This window comes from Pseudopipra pipra, chromosome 4, assembly GCF_036250125.1.
Source record: "Pseudopipra pipra isolate bDixPip1 chromosome 4, bDixPip1.hap1, whole genome shotgun sequence".
NCBI lineage: Eukaryota > Metazoa > Chordata > Aves > Passeriformes > Pipridae > Pseudopipra > Pseudopipra pipra.
The window spans coordinates 72115062-72136573 of record NC_087552.1 but is presented as its reverse complement, the minus strand read 5'-3'; the positions used below and the strand labels follow the sequence as shown (position 1 = coordinate 72136573).

Below are 21512 nucleotides of genomic sequence, written 5' to 3'. Positions count from 1 at the left end.
CTTGGGAAGTGAAGTTTGTTAACACTCAGGAATATTCCTGTTAACACTCGGGATTATGCCACCCTCTGATGAATGTTTACTTCATACTGAATAGGCTGCTCATATCACATTATTAAAAAACCCATCAGAATATAATTGGAGGGGAAAATGACATCGTGAAAATATATTTGACTGGAAAGAGAGTTTAAAAAATAAGCCTTAAACATTTTCCAGCAGAGAACCAGTGGGGAACTGGGAGTTACCTGAATGGTTTTTATGGCTGTTTCACACAAGTCTGTGGTTTCTTCTGATGTGTCCTCACACACTTAAACAAACACTAGCAAAAGCTCGTAGCTGGAATGGGGATTTCTTACCTTGGATTCTGCAAGAGGATTTGTAGGGCTGAGAACCTAAAGATCAAAAGGCAATGATGCTTTGAAAAATCAATTCAGAGCAGCAGGACAGAGGAGTTTTTAGCTGCTCTAGGACTCAGAGTATGTTGGAACTTAATATAAAGATTTTACACCCTGAAAAGAAACAGAAGAGTTACACAAATCTAAAAGAAGCTTACTTAAAAGTATGGGAGAAATGTGAGACATGGAGCCAGTGTAATGGGCAGATATTTCTTTTTGTCTTAAATTAATTTCCATGAATATTGAACACAGATGGTAAATAAATCATACCATGTATCAGAAAAGCTGGATTTCTCTCACTAAATCACAAGGACATAATACATATATTCATTTTGATCTACAAGAAGAGAGATGGATTGTAGGTCCTATCCCAGAGAGCTGGGTGACCAGGAACTGACAGTGAAAACCATGCAGTACCAAGAATTTCAAAATGATACCTGGATACCTCACTGTGAGAAGGATGATAGAACTGTGTTCTGGAGGGAGATGACTATCTTTTGTGATTTTTATATTTTAAAGAGCATAAAGTGCTTTCTGTTATATGCAAAGACTTGACTACTAAAGTAAGTTTCAGGTACAGCAGAATTGAGGTACAGTACAGAGTATTCTATCAAATTTCATAGTCTTCTCCATTTTTTTGGTTACATCTAGGACTAGTAGCATATCATCCTTTCTTGATCTGAAAACCAAGTAAAGACTGCAGTAATTTTTTTACTAAGAATTGAGTTCACCCAGGGACTTAGGAGTCTTAAATTCTACTATATTTATTACAGTTATTATTATTGCTGCACTTAAAACCTTCTGCTTTGATCAGCTGCAAACACTGTATAAACATAATACATTATAAGGACAGTTCCTGAATAACATAGATTGCAATATGTCAGAGGAAGCAACAAATGACAAAAACCTAAAAGGAAAACATGCTAAGCAGAAGCTGCCCATTCCACACTCTGCAGTGACTCATTGAAATGATTCTGCTAAGTGGAATAGTATCTTATTTGAACCGTTTCTGCAGAAAATATTCAAAACATTTTTATTTGTGGAATGTAATGGATTTGTTTAATATGCTTACTCCATAAAGCTGTTAGTATTTCAGTAGAAAGGCTTGTGTTGGCCTTCAGTGGAAATAAAACTGGAATGAATGAGTTGCATTTGCTGTAGGATATGGCTGCTTTGAAAGCACCTCACCAGCTGGAACAGAAATATTAAAACACTGAATACCAGTTTAAAGCGTGTGCAGGTGAAGCTGCCACCAAAAGAAACTGCAGGCAAGACATTCAGATCCACTTCCCAAATTTTACCACTCCTATCATGTTCTCTTCAGTTAGTTCATCAGTTCTAGGGTTTTATGTGTATTTTATCTATTTATTTATTGGCTTGACTTACACAGCATTTTTCTGTGGAAGTACTTTTATTCTAGCATTTGAAACTGCTGAGTTACATTGATAAGGCCTAATTAAAACTCGTGTTGAATTTTAATTTGATTAACTTGCAAATTTCTCATTTTCTGATCTACTGTTTATAACCCTTTTTCATTTCAGTTTTGGAAAAGGTCAATTATGAACTTTCGAAAGCCAAGAGCATTTTAAGAATATGTAGCAAAAAGACTTCAGCTGATTGAAAGTGACATAAACAAGAAAAAAAATGTAATGACACTTAAATATGTGTCACACCCCATTAAATGCATAATGTGGTCTTCAGAACCCCTAAAGCCAAATAGTGAGTCAGCTTGGAAATCATTATTGGAAGTGTCCACTTGATCTTCAAAAGTAATTATTATAGTTTTTTAGGGTTTTTTTGTTTTTGGTTTTTTTTTGAGAGGGCAAGGAACTTTCTGCTTTCTTGATGTTGAGGCAGATTAGTACCAACCTGTGTAGTCATGGCTAACCTGTGTAGTGCCTTTTTGCATATCACCCAAGAGACAGAACACTAAATATCATTAAAAGACATGTTTTTTACAATTCACTGTAAATGTATTATCTTGCATGTCATAGCTTACTTTAGTGTTGGGTTAATCAGAAACTTGGATTTCTGACAGAGAGTGAGACTAGGGGAGACACTGACAATTCAGCCTGCCTTTTCCCATAAATGTCCTTCATTTTATTCTTCCTGGAAGTTAAGATTTAATAGGAATTTAATCCTCCTGTATCAACTGGTGAATAATCTGTATGTCATATAATTTTTACCATCTTGAAGGTGCAAGAAGAGTTATAAACATGCTGTGGATTTGGCTTTGCCTGTCCTAAAAGAAATCAAATGCTTGCTGGATTTTGCTTGGCATCTTCAACTCCCATGAAAAGCAACTGAAGCTGTGCTTGCCATTTGGACCACTGGAAATGTCAAGTTTCTGGCTTCCTTTTTTCATGCCCAACTTCTGTTTTTTCTCCAGGCTATCATGGCTCAGCTTCCCCAGGAGGAGAAGGCTAAGATTGCTGAGCAGGTAGAGATATTCCACCAAGAGAAGAGCAAACTGGATGCAGAGGTGGCAAAGTGGGATGACAGTGGTAATGACATCATTGTGCTGGCAAAGCAGATGTGCATGATCATGATGGAAATGACAGACTTCACTAGGTAAGGACAAAATAACCTGCACTGAGGAGTCCAGATATGCCACATCTTTCTTTTTTTGTTCAGTTTGTAGCCTGTTGAGATGATTTGCTGCGTTTTTGGAGATGCAAAGCCAAGTAACACACATCATATACAGTGGGATGTGTTGTTTAGTTCTCTACGCACAACAGCTCTGGATATTTCTCCAAACAGGATTAATCACATGAAGTTTTTTGTCCTGTTTGTGAATCTCTTTTATTTGCAGATCATCTTGAATTTCAGCAGCAAAGTTAGTCTGTGACCTTACAGACACTCCACTGACATTTCGTTTAGTACCCATCTAAATGCATGCGCCCCTCTGAACTTTCAACATTTCACTGCAATTTGTGTCAATCAAAACTAATGGCAAAACTATTTATATAATTTTGATCACTGAACTTCTTTCAAAAAAAAATTCCAAATGAAACGAAGCTGTTTTGATCTAATATGTCGTGGAAGTTTGTCAGTAATGATTTTTTCTTTTTTTGCTTTCATTTTATTTTTCTATTGATATCTTGTTCTTCTCTAATTGGAAAGCATCAAAAGACCATTCATTAATGGCATAATGTAAACAGAATTATTTTGTTAAACTGTAGTCATAGTGTTAAACACACTAGGGACAACATTTTACAAGATTGTTTGAGTTACAAATCATCATAATAAATTAAATTTTGTTCGGTGTTTATTTTTAATGGGAGTTCAGACGTTTCAATGGTATCTGCCAAAATGTGATTGCCCAAAACTGGACAAAATTCTTCGTGTTTTCCTTTAGAATTAAAATAAAACATCCATTTATTCATCTCACTGTGTTCCACAGAGAAGCTGGAAGTGTTCCAGACCAAGTTGGATGGGTCTTGGAGCAACCTGGTCTAGTGGAAGATGTCCCTGCCCATGGCAGGGGGTTGGAACAGGATGATCTTTAAGGTTCCTTCCAACCCATATCTTTCTGTGATTCTATGATTTCTTAATCTCCAGATGATCACATGCCTTGTGTCTGAAATCTTCAAACCATGTCAGAGGAGCCAGTCTCTGCATTTACAACCTGGAGTTCACACATACCTGATAGATAGATAGAGAGAGAGAGGGAAGGCATGTGTATAAATAACATTAATTTTCAAATAACTTGACTATTTGCATAGGTAGTTAATTGATAATAGGCAACAGCAAACATTTTTATCCATTTTAAATTTAATTATGCCTATAGAAAGTTTGCTTGCTTTAATAGATTACTACTATACTTGCTCCAAACTGTCATTCTCTCCACTTACTTGTTTTCCTCTCAGTTTGTGCTTTTACAACTGTTCTTTTTGCAGTAGATTCACCACCCCTGGATACCAAATGTCAGGGTAGAACCTCCTGTGAAGGGTGATATTTTACAGGATTCTGAATTACTTATGTACTTGTATTGCCTTGGGACTCTGATCCTTCTGACCAAAAAAAAAACCAGTATGAAAAACTGCCCAAACAGTGTTTCATGGAAGGAAGAAATGATGTTCTAAAGACACAGCCCAGAATATGAACATTTCATGCAACCTCCTGGACAACCTTTGATACACAGATCATGGAATTGAAAATTTTGTAATTACATTTCCCAGCATCAAAAGAACAGAACTAATATGAGAATGAGAGAAACCTACTGTCACATTTGAAGTAAATAAAAAAAAAATCAAAGTGCACCTCTGTCAGCATCAGATTCAGTAACAGCTTGTTTAATATATTCCATTAAAACAGAACAAAGCCTATCACACCTTTCTGGTTGACTGTAACCTCAGCAGTGTTAAAATAGAATAATTTTTCAAATGCATGGAGTTTGTGACAGCAAGATCTGCTCATGTAATTAATGCAGAAACATAAGAGGTCACCAAGAAGGACTTTTGCTGCAGTTTAAGTTCACCAGAAGTGGGATACTTTTATTTCATTATCTGTTTAAGGTGGAAATGGAAGTATGGAAAGAAGATTAAAGTGGAAATATGTTTTAGTATGTTATTCTTGGCATTATAGATTGTGAAAAAAGGAAAAATAATAAAATGTTATGCTTAGAAAAAAATTCCTTCTACTTCAATTTTTTAAAAAAATTACCTGATCATAGTATGATTTTCCAAATTTAAAAAAAAAAGAAAATAAGCTCACTTCCAACAGAGCCATTCTCAGGAGCAGCAGTAATTTGATTAGTACAAACAAGATTGAAGTTTTGAGTGTGAAACAAACTCAGAAAAGTCTGTGGTGACTTTTTAATTTTTGTCTTAATGCACTTTGGTTACTTTATAGACTAAAATGAGAGTTTTGTACATCATCTTAAAAATATAGTGAAAGATCAGTCTTAAAGCTAATTATACATGTTTTAAGTGTAATATTTAAATGTAATATAAGGTTTATGCTTCACATGTCTTTATTTTCCAATTAAAAAAAACTACCAAAAAAAAGTTTTCTAAAATGTGACATTCTTGCCCTAGACATGATGGGCTTCACATTTAGCACTGGCTTGGGAATTGCATAATTTTTGAATAGTTGTGTATTCCAGAAAGAGCACTGGCTTAATGAGCACTTAAAAATGCATATACTTTTAAGTACAGCTCATGTGCTTGAAGGCACCATCACACTAAATTGCTGGTGAGGCATTTTGTAAGGGAGAGGAAATGCAGCAAACCGATTTCTTAATCAAGCTGTACTATAAAGTAGTTAAAAGGTGAGATTCTAATAAATTAAGAAGTCATTCGTGTTGCTATTTTAAAATCAAGCACTAAGCAGGGTCACTAAAACTGTTGCCTCTCATGATTTATTTAGGTTGTGCGTAATTGTCTTGTATTTCACAGAGGCAAAGGCCCCCTGAAGAACACGTCAGATGTCATTAATGCAGCCAAGAAGATTGCAGAGGCAGGATCGAGGATGGACAAATTGGCACGGGCAGTAGCTGATCAGGTAACCACAAAAATGAGCAGAAATGCTCATAGATGAGTTGCCTTTTGCAGGAAGAGGTTCTCTTTACTTGGCAGAGAATCACCTGCTGGAAGTCACCACCTGGACTCTGATCTACCCATCGAACAGAAGTTTTCCTGTACCTATCAGTTGGTTTTTGCAGTAAAGGAAAGTCACAAACAAGTCTCTCTAAAGCTCAGAAATGCTTGACTTGTTCCACCTCTTTCCTGGGCCCAGATGTTGTGTTAGAATTAGACTGATAGAGACTCATTTAGGTTGGAAAAGACCTCTAAGATCATCAAGTCCAAAATTTATTTGCTGTTATGGAAGCAGTAGAGACTCAGATGCTCCGTTACCTTTGCCATATGTCTTGGAATCCTCACCTTCTTTTCAGCTCAGTCTTTCAGCAACTTCCCTTGATATGGCACATTTCTTCTTCAATGTTCCTTGACTCCCAGTTTCCTGCTTTGCATCAGGCTATTGTGGGTCTTTCACCTTAACAGGCCCCTGGTCCCTGTTCTGTGTCCTCACTCCCAGTACCAAACTCATATCACAACTGGAAAGATGAACTCACTAGATATATAATTTTTCATATTGGATTCCATCTGGATCCATCTGGAGAGCGAGAGGAAGCAGCATACTAAAAGTCAAGAGCCAAATTTCAAATCCAGGTCCTAGGTAGTTAATTTTAGATTCGGGCAAATTAAATTTGACTGTTTTTTTCACTTGTAAACTTCCAATAGTTCCTTTCGTTATCATCAGGAGAAAATCCACTGGAAGTGGGAACCGATAACTTCCTTGCTTCTAATCTTTCTCTTCACAATAAGTATGTCTTTTTCTTCTCCAAGAAAGAATGTAATAGTGTGTAACATACCCAGCCATGGAATAGGAGCTAAAATGGCAAGAAACCTGAAGCTGCCCATTTTTCTACAACCTTGGAAATTTTGGGTTTAGAGTTTCTTCGTTATCAGCAAGCATTTTCTCCTATAGTTAACCCATTCCAATCCTTCAAAAGGAGCATCTGTTCATTTCAGCACAAAAGAGAAGAAATCCATCTGTCAGCTGATGAAATTCCTGGTCTGAAGTATTTGCAGAGGTGGAATATTTTAAAGAAAGAAACACAAAGAGACTTGTTATGCTTAGAGTGCATTGGCTTGAGTCACATTTTAAATTTCAGAGGACTGTAACACTTTAATAATAAACAGTGAAAGCACTTTGAGAATGAATTATTTGTTTTAATGCTTGCACTTTAATGATATTTCACAAAACTTTGGAGACCCTCATGTAATATAAACTTTTTATGGACAGTTGCATTTTTAATTATTGTTCCAATGAGAGAGCTCTTACGTTTTTTCACTCCAAGGTGCTTATATATAAAACCTTGACAGCTCTCTAGAATTATTGCTTTAAAATTCATTTCTTTCAGTTCATAGACTTGAAGAATAGGGTAAATATTTTTGTATTAAATTGACACTGGTAGGGAGAAAAGGGTTCTTAGGGATTCATGCCTGAAAGATGCGGCATTTGTCTGAGGAAAAGAGGCTTTATAGCCTTATTGCCATGAGTGTAGGGCACATTTAACCTGACAGCCACAATGGACCTCCAGCTTTGTTTCTTGTTAGTTTTAAAGGGAGAGAAAAAAGCAGTTACTGCTTTCAGGGTTATAGACAACAATATATACAAGTGGTTCATCATGAACTCATTGCTGGGCAGCATTATCTGTTGGGTTAGAGCAGCAATCTCAAGTCAAAGGCTGTGATACTGTTGGCTCATGTGTGTTTAATTCTATCAGATTTTCTTGAAATGCTCTGATAATATTTTTTAAAAATTTGAGCACAGACTTTGTAAGATGCTAAGAAGGCATATTTGGAATCTTTGTTCCCCAAGCTATGCACTCAAAGGGTATTCAAAGGGCATTTATTGGAGACATGCTGTTAGCAATGAACCCTTTTAGCAGTGTTTCATCAGAGTGAATTACAGAGGTCTGTTCTCTTGAGGCAAGACTTTGAATATTAACTACAAGACTGTTGTTTATTATGCTCTTGATATTGTGGGGGAAGATGCAGTTTCTATTAAGAGTCCCAGGGACTATGAATAAATTGTACTTGGGCCTTTTCTAGTTACATTGATTATAAAACCCTCACAGTGTCTAGCACATTTGACCTAATCTAATCTGTATCAACACACATTTGGGATTGATTCACAGTATCTGAAATGGTACAGGAATGTAGACAGCATTCTCTCTAGGATGGAGAAGTATCCCTTAGACATGCAGAGGGATCAGCTTAACTCACTGTGTTCTTGAGAAGGGCTGCAATACTGATGTCATTTGCTGAGATACTCTGCAATATGTCGCTCACACTTCAGTAAATAATTTCTCTCTGGCACAGATTAAGGTATTTTAGCATCAAAAATAACCTTGCCAAATCTGTCATTACCAAACCCAAGCAGCCTCACCTCTGCCTCCCAAGTCCTTCAGGTGTCAGTGAGAGATCTAGCTTCTGCCAAGCCTGAGGCAGAGCTGTGTCCTCTGAAGGTCTGCACAAATGCCAGGGAAGGTGGCAACACAGGCAAGAGTTGGCATTAGAGTGGTTGTAATCAGGCAGAACTGGGTTCGTCTGGACTTTGACTGGTCCACGTTGTGGAGTTTCAAGTCAAACCTGGTCTTTTGGCTGCTCAGTAGATTCTTCTGTTCAGTACAATCTGATGTCATAAGTAAACACTCACAGTGATCATATTATTGTCATTGCCTTCCATTAGTGACTGACAGAGAGGTTTCATCTCTCTCCAGAAAGGTATAGTGCATCTCCAGGCTACAATTCATAAATATTGAGTTAAATTAGAGGCAGGGTTTGAGTTTTCACATTTCATCAAGTACCTCATGTAAAGACAAAGTGGAATAGATCCACCTAATACACACACATTGCCTCTATCTGGTGACCTGTCTCTAATCACATAAACTCAGCTACAATCTAATGAAATATTTCTTTTGCCTGCAGTGCCCAGACTCAGCCTGCAAACAGGACCTGCTGGCCTACCTGCAGCGCATTGCCCTGTACTGCCACCAGCTCAATATCTGCAGCAAAGTGAAGGCAGAAGTTCAGAACCTGGGAGGAGAACTTATCGTATCAGGGGTAAGCTGGGATTTGTATTTAGCCATTTATGTTTCCCACGTAGCACTTGAAAGGGAGCATTTTTGATTGCAGTAATACACAAAACAAAAATCCACTGATTCATAAGCAAGCTTTTTAAAAATGTTATCACCATTATTCCAGGCCTTACAATAGCTTGTGTAGAGCAATTTGATTTTCCAATTACCCTTTGTTTATATTAACCTTGTAAAATCTTCATTCTTCCAAAAGAGAAGTAATTTTATAGCCTAGAAAGTCACTGCCAAGCTGTGAATATTATAATTATTTGGAGCTTTTGTATATTTGCTCATTATAAATCTTCTTTCCTTTGTTAGTACTGGTAATTTCCTTCCTCTGTGCAGAAGCCAGCTCTGTATGAAGTGCATATTGTTAAGATGGTGATGACTAATGGGATTCATTCACTCAGGTTCCAATGCACACTAGGTTTAGCAAAAAAATCTGGAAGGCCAGCAAAATATTTTAAATTTTGATGCATGTGCTGTTTTCAAATACTATTGGCAAGCACAATGATTATATGCTCTAGTGCCCATCCAGTTATTTCAGTTATTTTCAATGAACTCTGCAAACTTCTTACACACAATCTTTTTTAGAAATAAAGACAGGAATATGCAGCAGCAGTAATACGATAAACAAAGAGTTTTCTGTATTTTTAAAGTATTTTTTCTTTCCTTCTCCTAATGTTGGCTTCTGTGCCTCTGGGAGAATACTAGAACCAAGCAGCAACAATTGCTGCTCTTCACAATTTCCTTTTTTTGTTCTTTCACCCTAGTATTAGCCCTGTGACACATTTGTTATCCTCTAACTCAAATACAGACCACACGTATGTAAATGTGCAATATTTTCACTCTCCTGAGTGTGTTTTCAAAACAGTGGTGATTTGTGAGACCCGAGATGCTTCAAAAAAATTGTTTTCAAATGTGGTTTTGAAAAAGCACCCTTTCATTGTTTAAGCCCAATCAAGTACGAAGATTATTAGGACAACTAACTTGTGCCCTTCATTCCATCCATAAGATTCCCCAGTGATATCACTGGCCTTCCTCAAGCATGTCAGAAGTCAGAGAAAATGTTCTCAACCACATAACATTTTTATTTTTTTTTTTTTTTGCAAAGCACTATAGAAGGTCTTAAACATTTGCCAGGCTTTCTTGGATCAAACATTCTGAAGTCATACATACAATCCTAAAAGGAGCTGCTTAAAGGTTCCTGTATCTGTCCTGCAATTGGTCTTCACTTCTTGACGTATGTACGTATGTAATTTTAATACCTTGATCTTCCCACAGCAACGAAAAGATCCTCTTCCATTCTCCTGATATTAACGGAATGATCTGTCCTTGTATTGCTGACAGCTATGCTGCAGAGTTGATTGCTACGATCTTTTCTTACCTACTGCCATCTGGGTCCAGCTTTTCATACCCATCGAGTCGTCATATTCATCTCTCGACAACAATTACCCCAAATCAGTGCTTCAACCAGCTTGGCTTTTGTGGTTGTGTGTGTTTCTTTTTTCGAGTCTCTTTATTCAGTGTATGTGAATGCTGAATAAGTCATTGTGAACCTCGAGCATCTATTCGTTCCTGGAACATCCCCATCCGTTGTGAAACTATAAGTGGCCGAACCGCTTGACTTCATCATTCCCAGTCTGGCATTGTTGGCACCCGCTGCTTACCAGGCTTCATCACCATTGTGTTTCTGTTTGGTTGGGGTTTTACAGTCAGTTGCAAAGACAAAACTAGCCTCAAATGCAGAAATGATTTGGTTCTGTTCCCAAGACTCAGTAGTACTGATGTACGGAAAATTTGAAGGTTGCCCAGCTCGCTTCTTCTGCTGGTGCCTGAACAGGAGGTGACACAGAGTTGAACTCCTGTGCATCCCTTTGTGAGAGCATTATCTTGTGATCTGATATAACACAGTGCAGTGCTTTCCTGAGAGTGTTTTCTGAGCTGTTTATCTTCAAGGTGCTGGGTACTGTATGCTCCTTTGCTATCCAGAGGTCTGGTATCCAAGTGCACATCTACATCTGCTTGTCTACTTGCTGCTTCTGCTTCCATCTTCTTCTTCATTTTCTCTTGGATAGCCAATTACAAATAAACAGTATTTTATTTGTGTCAAAATGAAATACCATTATTTGGCAACTTGCATACAGTACAATGTTAGAAGTACTATAGAAATCCAGAATTCCAGCTTCCCAACCTGTGACTATGGAATTAACTTTATGTTTGCACTATATTTAAGTGTTTTGATGTAAATATCAAGAACCAGGATGATTATTACAATATTGTGATTTACTACTGTGTTTTCAGAGAACTACAATATCATTCAGATCGATCCAAAAGATGACTTATGATTCAGAATTCTTATAGAGAGTAGAATCTCTGCTTGAATTCTTTCATTATTAAGAATATTAATCAATATTTATAAATGAAATGAATGTATGCATATGTATGTTTGAATCTGCGTGTGGGTGTCTCCATATTTATATAAAAAGGAAAGAGACATAAAACCAATTAAAACCTAAAAGACAGATGAAAGCCACCCCACAGTTCCTATAGCTTGGTTAGAGAAAAATATGTTGCAACAACTTCAAAAATATTGTCTACATAACACATAATGTGCTATATATATTTTGATGAAACTTCTATTTTCCCCCCCCTACAAGATTCAGTATTTCAGTATGGTTTATCTCTGAAAATAAGCCTAAAGCTGATCTTGTTTGCTTTTTCCTCTATAGATTGATATGGTACTAGCATAGCATATGAAGGGGTCCTTTTTGGCATCAGTGACTTTGCTGCAAATAGGAAAACAGATCAAAAAGTAAGAAAATGTCACAGTCCTGAAGTGTAAATTATTTCAGTAAAGAACCCACTGTTTTTTCCCTTTCCTTTCTCCCATTGCTTTTCCCTCCAAGCTCTTTTTTCTCCTTTGATCTTTCCCATCAAACTCCCTCCATGCAGATAGCAAAACTATTTTTACTAGATAAGTAAGACCTGGCAACTGGGAGTTAGGATACGTCAGTAATACCTCATTATATCAGTGGAGAAAGGCCAATTTGTCTGTTGCCTTGGTCCTTTATGTTGCAAGATGAGACTTCTAATTTCTGATTCCAGTTGAGTTTTGGAAAGTAAAATAAGAAAAAATCTGTATTCTACCTGTCCTTTAGTGAGGAGCCTTGTAAACTGGAAGAAGATTATAGGGAAGAAAGTAAGTAAAAATGGTGAGGAGGTTAGATAACAGCAAACACAAATTAATATAAAAAATTGCAAAAGATTTTGCAAATATTTCTGATCTGTGTAGATGATATCCTTGTTCCCAATAAAAGTCTCTTTGACCTTAGTCCATAAACAGATATATATTTCTGTAGTTTTAAATTTGAATATTCAATTTGTAGTTCCCCTCTAAGAATAAACAACGTCCTTTAATGAAATTACAGAGTAAAAGCATTTCAAAATAATTTGCTTTGTCTCTTGCCTTAGTTTATTTAAAGTAGTACATATTTGCTTCATAATCAGTTGCACTATTGTATTGGAATGAATCCTCTGAGGTGCTGAGCATACACTACTCTCAGTAAATCCCATTTGCATATGCTTAGCTCTTGCTGATAGCCTTGCCTGTTTGTGGGAGCTACTTTTGTTCAATAGAGTTGCTTTTAATGATGATGTTTCTCATTTGGATACAAATTCAGACTTGTGACTGTAGGGCTGCTTTATTTTTCTAGTATTCCTTCCTGCCTCTTGTTAGCGAGAGCATTACAATAAAACAAATATATATATTCATTTCTTACTTTAGAATAAATATCCACTTGTTCTGTTTACTGCTGCTCAGAAGCTGATCAGCTCATTTACCTACTACCCATTTAGGCTATGAGCTTGCATTTTTTAAAATTCTTGTTTTTGTTAGTAGATTTGCCACAGATTTTCATGTAGGATTAGATTGAGCAGAATCTAAGAAAATCCCTTATCCAAGGCAGCCTCTTATCGTGTTCAGGTTTGATTTGGAGCTCTACAGATCTAATCAGCTGTATTATCAGAAAACTTGCCCAGAAAGTCTGAAACTTCTGAGCCAGATAGATATGCAGTGTTGTACCATGTGCCTTTGAACACTGTCCAAAAATATGGAATCAACAGCCAAAGCGCTCTCCAAACATATACTTTAGCTGGGTCCAGTTCCCAATTGTTTTCCAAATCCCATTTATCTTAACAGAATAGGTTCAACTGCAATACTCAGAGAAGGATTCTTATAATCTGTTGAAGATACAAGGCAGTTTAGTTAAGGTTGCGAGTTTACTGGGGAGCTCCTGCTTGGGGAATTTCAGTGAGGGCTTTGGTGGGAAAAGGAAGGTAAAAGGGCTGGAGCCACCCCATTAATTTTGAGTAGGACATTACAAAAATTGCCATACCACCTTGACTGGGAGGGTGGATACATAAAAATATTAACAGATACAGGACATAGGGCAAAATAAATGTGTGTTTATTCTTGATCAGTGATAAGAGTAAAGTAACCAGAAAGAGCTGGTCCTCATCAAAAATGAATGAACCTCATTATTTATCACAGAGTAACAGGGAGCATCTAGCAGTTATTTCAGGTGAACTGGCAGTGTCCTTATCAGTTCTGCCTATGGATCTTACATGGAATAAAAGAAGATAGTTTAAAGGTCCTACTTTTCTTTCATTTAAGGCTGAATCACTGTAAACTACCTCGTGCTGTAAAAGCAAGTTGGTATGTGTGTGGGCAGTGAAGTATCAAGTTTCTACTTATTAATTCTAGAGACTCAAAGAAAAATCAGGTAATTTGAGGTTCAACTGTTATTAGAAGTGAGTAAGGCTGTCTTTCATTGAATTTGGATTAAGAGCATGTACCTAAACATTTACTTAAGAGCCACTGATGGGTTATTTCATTTTCCTGAAAAATAAAGCCTTTCTGGAGTGCTTTCCTTTGCTTTAAAGTTGGCAGTCAAAGAGAACTTTTGCATGTAAAATGCTTAAGAATATGGACAAAGTGTTGTTTTGGAGCTTGGCAAATAGAGTGATTTTATTCCTCCTGAATCAGGCAAGAATTTAGCATTATGTAAAAGAAAGTTTCCTGAAGAGAGAGTTGGTAAATTAACAAAACTGTTGGGGTCCTTTTTCTTCAAGATTCTCAAGAGTACAAAAAGGTTATTGCTGTTACTTAGCTAGCAAGAAAATCAGTTTTACTATTAATTTATAATAGAAATGGAACAACTGGCCCACATACCCTTGTCTCTAAACTGTAGGGATGTGGATTTGACAGATGGATCAAAAAAATAAGGAATTGGCTGGATGGTCTCCCTGAAAGAGTTGTGGTCAACGGCTCAATGTCCAGGTGGAGAAGAATGATGAGTGGTGTCCCTCAGGGGTCAATATTGGGTCAGCAATATGGACCATGGGATTGAGTGCACCCCCAGCAAGTATCAAGAGAGACCTTGATATATTCTGTATATTCAAGTAGCTCATGTCACCTGCTTTGGAAGAAATTAAAGAAATGAAAAATACAGGGAGATGTTTCAGCTGGGCAGTTTGGGATGGAGAGATATTTAAGTAACCTCTGCATAAGTGTTTGAATGTATGCAGATATATTGATACTCAAGAGGGTGAAATAAAGCCATAGTAAATGTACTTTGTTCCAAAATATATGGCTGTATGAGGCACGTGATATTTACACAGGTTTTGATAAACCTTTATCTGGAAAAAATTTGAGCTTTTCTATTTGTGACTGATACAGGAGTCTCCAGCTCCTGCTGGCACAGGATGTCCCTCAATACACTGTCCAAGAAAGGGACTACCCAATGATATGGTAACATAAAAAATTTATCATCCTGACACTGAGTCAATTTACTACTCCTAGAGGATAAAGGCACCAGTGAATTATGCAGGTTAATCAAAATGAGTGCTGATAAAATCCCTCATGGTCATATATTCATTATATTTAATGTATTTTATGGTAGCACTGTCTTAGGGCTTTCTGAAAGTTAAAACACTGAGGAATTCCTAGTTATCCTATGACACATCCCAAAGATGAATAGGGAAAAAAAAAGACATAAATAGATGTATCTCTAGTGGCTCTAAAGCCATTTGCAATACCTCTCCCAAATATTTGACAATAATAAAGATTTAATTCCTCATATATAACTTATCTATTGCTTCCCAGTAAAGGTAGTGTGGACCAGGAGCCCAGAGAGTTTATGCAATTGGCATCATTGGAGGGATTCAAGCCCCAGGTAGACAGTGCTGAGCAGATCCAATGTTGATAATCAACTCATTTCCAGTCAAAAGTTGTACAAGAATTTGTAGAAACCTTTGGAAAGGTTAATTTATTTTTATTAGTATATGGCTATTTCCTCAAAGCAGCTGAGGGAAGACAAAGTTTACTCCGTGTAAGGAAAAGTGGATGAATGAAGCTTAAGATAGAACTGAAAAATTCACAAAGAAAATATTTTCTGTACAATAATCTCAGTTCTTTTGGAGCTCCAATTTCTTGATGTAAGGTTATTTTCAGGTCTAAGAAAACTTCTCATATATAAATGCTTATGTAAACACACATACACATAAATATGAAACAATATATCCTGCATAAATGGAGAGATGTTATCTATAATTTAATTTGCAAAGCAGAATCACACTGCACTTGTCTTCATTAGAATATATTCCTGGAGACAAGAAGCACCATCTGTATGTCTACATTCAATAAATTCAAATTTAGACAGGTCAGATTTTCTCCTTATTAAGAAGCGTTTTGGCTAGAGGGAACATGCTCTTGTGCTTTATCAGGTGACAAATATTCATGAATTTCTGAAGATTACATTTATTGAAATTTCTCATTAGAAGAGTTTTCTGCAAAGGAAAGCATTTCTGATACCAAATAATCCACTTAATTCCATAAGAACAAAGCAAAGTGTTACAGATTGAAGACTAAAGCTTGAAACAAATATGATCATAGAAAAAGATTAGAGAATTGAAGGAAATACTACTGTATGAGCTTCATTACATACTGCATTTGCTTTAAAAACAGTAACCACTCAAAAATTCAAAGCTCCTCTGCTACAGTAGTTATGGCTTCAGTTCAGCTTGTTTTCCTATTCCAGGCCACACTGAATGAGTTGAGAAGACAATGGGAATATTATGGCTTTCTGATACACAGATTGCACCAGCCCTGCAATAATTAGCAAAGACCATTCTAACATACCCTAAGATATGGTCCTAAAAGATTATTCCTGTAAAAATTACTATAAAGAAAGAGGGGAATATAGTGCTTTCTCACATTTCCTTCTTTTCTTGTATTACTGCCTTTAAAAGAGATGGTTTGGGACCAAGTGTCACCATTTTGTATTAAATAAGAATTCCTTTCCACTGGGGCACTCTCAATTGGCCTCCCTAATGCAAAGCAGAGATTTGCTAATAGGTACATCCCGAGGCTTTAAATAAAAGTTAGGGGGTTTTTTTTCTTTCTCATGGCATTATGGAGAACTGAATTTACATAATGACAGATTTAGCACACAATAGGAGATTTTGGATTTTGTTTCTTATACAAAGTACATCTTGTAGCTCTTGCCATTTTTTAATTCCCTGAGTTGGATAGTGGTGAGACTAAATCTCACTTCTAGAAATACTGTCAGGTGGTGCTTTTGCAGATATTAAAAGAATAACAACTTCAGTTCAAACTCATCAATTCCTTTAACTTTAATTATTGTTCTTGACAACATGAGTTCCAGATGAGTAACACACACATAGAAACACTCACAGACAAGAAGACATACCCTGAAGGGAAAACATCAACAAGTTTTCTCAGCCTGAGCAAAATCAACTGCAAATACTGAACAGAACAACTTACAACAAAGTATTTAATAGAACTCACAATAGGGATGTGTTTCCATTAAATGCAGGAGGTCATAAGAGCCTTTGGGAAGAGAACGAACAGGGAGAAAGGTTAAAAGTTACCTTTTATCTTTAACCTGTAAAATATTTTCTTCCACAGCTGGGAAATATTTTTATTACAATTATTATTTATGTACCTCATAGAAGCAAAGGAAGAATATATCTGTTATCACATCATTAATCTTACATAACTGATAAACAGCTGCATCCACAAAAAGTAAAATCTCAAAGTAAAAAAATAACCAGTGTCAGAAAAATCAGTCCTAACCTCTTACTGTTAGATATTCTCAAATGCTCTCTTTTAACATGAGTTCTTTCAGATTCTGACTAATACATCACCAAAATACCTTGTGAAATAAGTTACCAGGTAGGTAATAGTATCTCTAGAAACTGAGAATGAAGTCTACAAGTAACGTGTCCTAAATTTCACCAAAGGCCAAATTAGAACTCTGTAAAACTGGATTAGAGCATCAATATCTGAACCAAAAGACTGCAGAAGTGTTTTCATCCTTTTTTATACCTGTAACTAAATTCAGCATTTCCATTGTCAAAAACTTAGAGAAGTTACAGCTTTACTCAGTGTCAGGTAGGAGGTTACATATTTCACCATTCCTTAACTATGACAGATAATGTACAAGAAGGATTTTTCCACTTATCCATCAGGTTGATCCACTAGAGAAACTGGACATATTTGGGTCAGAGGTGTGTCTGTGTTAAACTCTCAGACTTTAATGATCTGTGTCACCTTGGCATTTTCACATGGCCTTTTCAAGCTCTTGTTTCAATTTCTTAAAATATATATCCATTTTTCCCTTCTGGATAATACCAGTCTGTATAATGCTCCTGTGTTGTTGGTGCTCCTCAGCTTTTCACAATCTTGCTGTTACTCAGGCTTTATAGAGAGGAGCCAGTGGTACCTGGGTGGTGCCTGCCCTTTCCATCATTTGTTCATCTCTTTAAGCAAGAAAGAAAGCACACGAGGATTTTTTTCCAGCAGATCTTTGAGGTCAGACTGAACATGGACCCTTGTTTTAAGTTGATTTCTAGTGCCTGGGTGCAAATTATTAAATCAATTATTCAACCTGCATTCACAGTGTTCTTATGCTGTTAGGCTTAACTTACATCCCTTAAGAAAATATTTGAGAATAAAGTCTTCATTTTCTGACGCTTTGCATTTCCCTGCATTCATTTAATTATTCTTAGTTGAATTCTCTGAAACATTTAGAATATTTCTGACTTTCCTGGAATGTATAAACATTTTTTAAATGTTTTCATGAGATATATTCTTTCCCTGCTTTTATTCAATAGTGTGTTTTAGTAGGTGAGTAATGTGTTCTAGTGTATGTTCACAACTCAGTCTTAACTTTACTCTTCAGTCTTAACTTTGCTCTTCCCTTAATTTTCTCTTTATAAACCACAGACGTCATGCTGAGAAGGTCAAAGCAAGATTTCAGATGGGGCATTCTCTACTGTCTAATCTGTTGAACTGTTTATATCACATTATCATGATGAAATCTTCCATATTTCTCCATATTCCTTGTCTTGTATTGTTACTGGAGAATATCCTTGTTCATACTCAGTCTTCTGGGATTTAATTGTGCTACTTCCATATGTTTCTATTCCAATAAAAGACAATTTAACTCTTGCTCACTCTTAAGGAGGATCTCTGTAGGAGATCTTAGAACCAGTATTAGAGGTGTAATATTTCTCATATTTAAAGATATATCCTCTGAACATTCTTCTCTTTAACAGAATCAGCAACATTGCTCAGCCTTCATAAGGTCTGGTGGTCACAGGAGTTCAAATATATTCCTACTTTATTTGGCAAAAACAACTGTGGTGCAGTAGTCAAGGCATAGGTTACCTAAGTTATAAATTAACTGAATTCTGCTTGGTACTTTTTACCATAAAAGCCTTTAAAAATTATGATTTTTCTTTAGTTTTAGCAGGCCATTAGACATAAATATTAATAAGGACTCGATGTAATACAGGGTACCAGAGGTGGTTTTCCTCCTCTCTATCTTCAGACATGCAAATAGCTTGTAGTCAAGAAGATGCACAGAGAAATCAGACAGATGTGTGTTTAATTCAATTGTGAACAGCACTATCATCACTTAGCATTGCTCAGCTGCAGCCTAGTTTTGCATTGTGTTCCTGGAGTTCCATATCATCTCTAAGTCACAGTAACTCTTCATTTTGCCAACTGGGCACCCATTTGTTAAGTTTTTAAACCCACAAATATACTGGTTTAAAGTACCATCTGCAGACACTGCAGGATTAACATTATGATAAAAGTTTTGAAGGGTAAGAAGAAAAATACTTGACTTTTGCTGTTAGGTGAAGGGATTGGTACTAGACATGAGTCACACACTTTCTCTTTTCAATAGAAGCGAAGGAGAGAAAAACAAAGATCACACAGAGCAGGGAATGCACATTAATCATTATTAAGACAGAAAAACTAATCATGATTAGATTACAATTCACATGATCCTTGTGGCATCAAAAAGCCTAAGGGAAAACATCAATATTAGCTCAGTGTGCTCATAATCCATAGTCTTAAAAGAGATTTAAGGAGCATTCATTTTTCCTCTTCCAAAAGGCAGGCTCTTATGTTAGCACTCTGTACTGGCACTGAATAGTCCCTCATTCTCTAAGCAGTTTTATTAAATGGAGTTAAGTTTAGCAGCACATACTGGTTTTTTTTTTTCACTTTTAGTATACAGATAGGTTATCAAGAAAATCCCAGTGAATAATTTAAGCAATCATGTTTACTCTTGAACCTGGTTTTCCATAATTTGGATGATAAAAATTCCATTTACAATAAATTACAATGAATATCCCATTTTAACCCCCCCATTTCAGTCCTCAGGATGTTGTTTGAAAAAAAACGTGCATCAGCCTGTAAGGTTGTCACTGTCTAAAAATGCACGTATTTAAAAACATCACCTCTTTGCAATTTTGTTGATATTTTCTGGAACTTTGAAAGTGTGCTCTGTAAATAAATGTATGCCCAGAATTTTTATACTTCCCTCACTTGTTCTCTCAGCACAGTTTGCCGGTTCTCATTTGCAGTGCAAGAAAACCATAATTCTTTGCTGACCACCTTCATGTAGTGGTGTATAGAGGGTATATAGAAGGCCAGCCCTCTGGTTTACTCTTCTCAAGGGTCATTCCAGAGGTGTGGATTGGATGTTTATTCAGCATGGGGGGACACAAGCATAATTCCAGTTGTAGTCACTGGAATTTTACCTGCTTGCACTGGTATGTTTTTGTGCAGCTTGGCTGTACAAAACCACACATTAAACAGTGTCATTTGGATGTCTATGAACCAAATTCGTGCCCGATTTGATGTCAATTAGTGTTTAACAGGGACAGAGCTTTTTGTCCTCTCTTTTTCATCAAAAGATGCCAAAAATTACCCACTTTCTGAATCAGCAAACCCTTTAGGGCTTTGCAGGCTTAACCTGTGCTATGGGAACAAGTGAGAGGAACCACCAGCCAGCGGGGTCACTCACCGTGGAGGAGTCCCTGTCTCCTTGGCCAAGCATAGCTCCTTCAGCACACGTTTCCCTCTCTCCTCACCTCTACGCTATGGCACAATATTTCTCTTGCTCTCTCTCTCACTATCTCTTTTCTGTATCTCTCGGAAATCAGACTGGAGTTCAGAGCACTTTCACTACCTTTTATGAGGTAGAGTGTGATGTCATAGATGGGGGCAGGGCTAGTCAACTTTCCACCCACCCACCCACCTGTGCTGAGGGAGCTACGCTTGAGACTGGAAGCGGTGACTCCTCAACGGTGAGTAACCTCCTGTCTCATCTATGTCTTTATAGATCTGGGGGTGGAGGGAAGAGACATACCAAGGGGGGATTTTTTTTGACAGCTTTTTTTTTTTTTTTTTTTAATTAGCCGTAGGACTCACAGAATTAATTGCATGTGTTGTCTTAGTCACCTGAGAAAAAGCATTTCCTTCCTGTCCTGAAGTCCCAGAGTTTCCATCATCTGCAAAGCAATGGTCACGTTTCTCTGCAGAGACAATCCATTTACTGATGGTTAAACTGATCCTTCAGTGTTTAACTTGCCTTGCTAAAAGGCAGGCCCTGGTCCCCTTGAACTCAATTGCTAAACTTCCATTAACTTAATTACAGTATTTAATTACAGTGCTGGGCCATACTTTTTCTTAAGTTCTTTATGATGAAAGACAGGTGGTGTTATTTATATATTTAACATTACTAACTGTGGATAATAGCTGTTTATGTGGGACAGAATTTTTTTTTCCTGTATTCTCTGTTACTGTTTTTGTTTTCTTTACCCAGAATATTTAATGAAGCTGTGTATTGACAATAGGCCAATTATTTTATAGATGAAATAAGACTCAAAGATAAATTGCGATAGACTTAAAATTAAGCGGGAAACACCAGGAGATGTAACTGAGATTAACTTTTGAAATTATAAATCAAAGCATTTGATTATTTTTTTGTGTGATAAGAACTTGAGATGGGCAGGGATACTGCTAACTGAATTTCTCGGTGTTTTTCTTTTGTCGCTACCTAAACATTACTATTTTCCTTTAAAGCATT

The 21512-nt window shown here is 36.7% G+C and overlaps 1 protein-coding gene and 1 long non-coding RNA gene across 8 annotated transcripts in view; one reads left to right on the top strand and one right to left on the bottom strand.

Annotated features, from left to right (window-relative positions):
- The window catches only part of CTNNA2 (catenin alpha 2), a 486975-nt gene that overhangs the window by 449660 nt on the left and 15803 nt on the right, over positions 1-21512 (top strand). For 6 of the 7 annotated variants that reach the window (XM_064653542.1, XM_064653543.1, XM_064653548.1 and 3 more), the window contains 4 exons: positions 2782-2963; positions 5792-5897; positions 8894-9028; positions 20587-20730. In XM_064653542.1, the coding sequence (XP_064509612.1) occupies positions 2782-2963; positions 5792-5897; positions 8894-9028; positions 20587-20730 (567 nt within the window). The remainder of the gene's footprint in view (positions 1-2781; positions 2964-5791; positions 5898-8893; positions 9029-20586; positions 20731-21512) is intronic. The other variant, XM_064653544.1, reaches the window with a different exon arrangement.
- Positions 9944-20592, bottom strand: LOC135413618 (uncharacterized). Its single transcript, XR_010430313.1, has 5 exons — positions 20515-20592; positions 17850-17982; positions 16913-16954; positions 12065-12219; positions 9944-11111 (listed from the first exon to the last, which is right to left on the bottom strand). It is a non-coding gene; the product is annotated as an uncharacterized LOC135413618 (long non-coding RNA).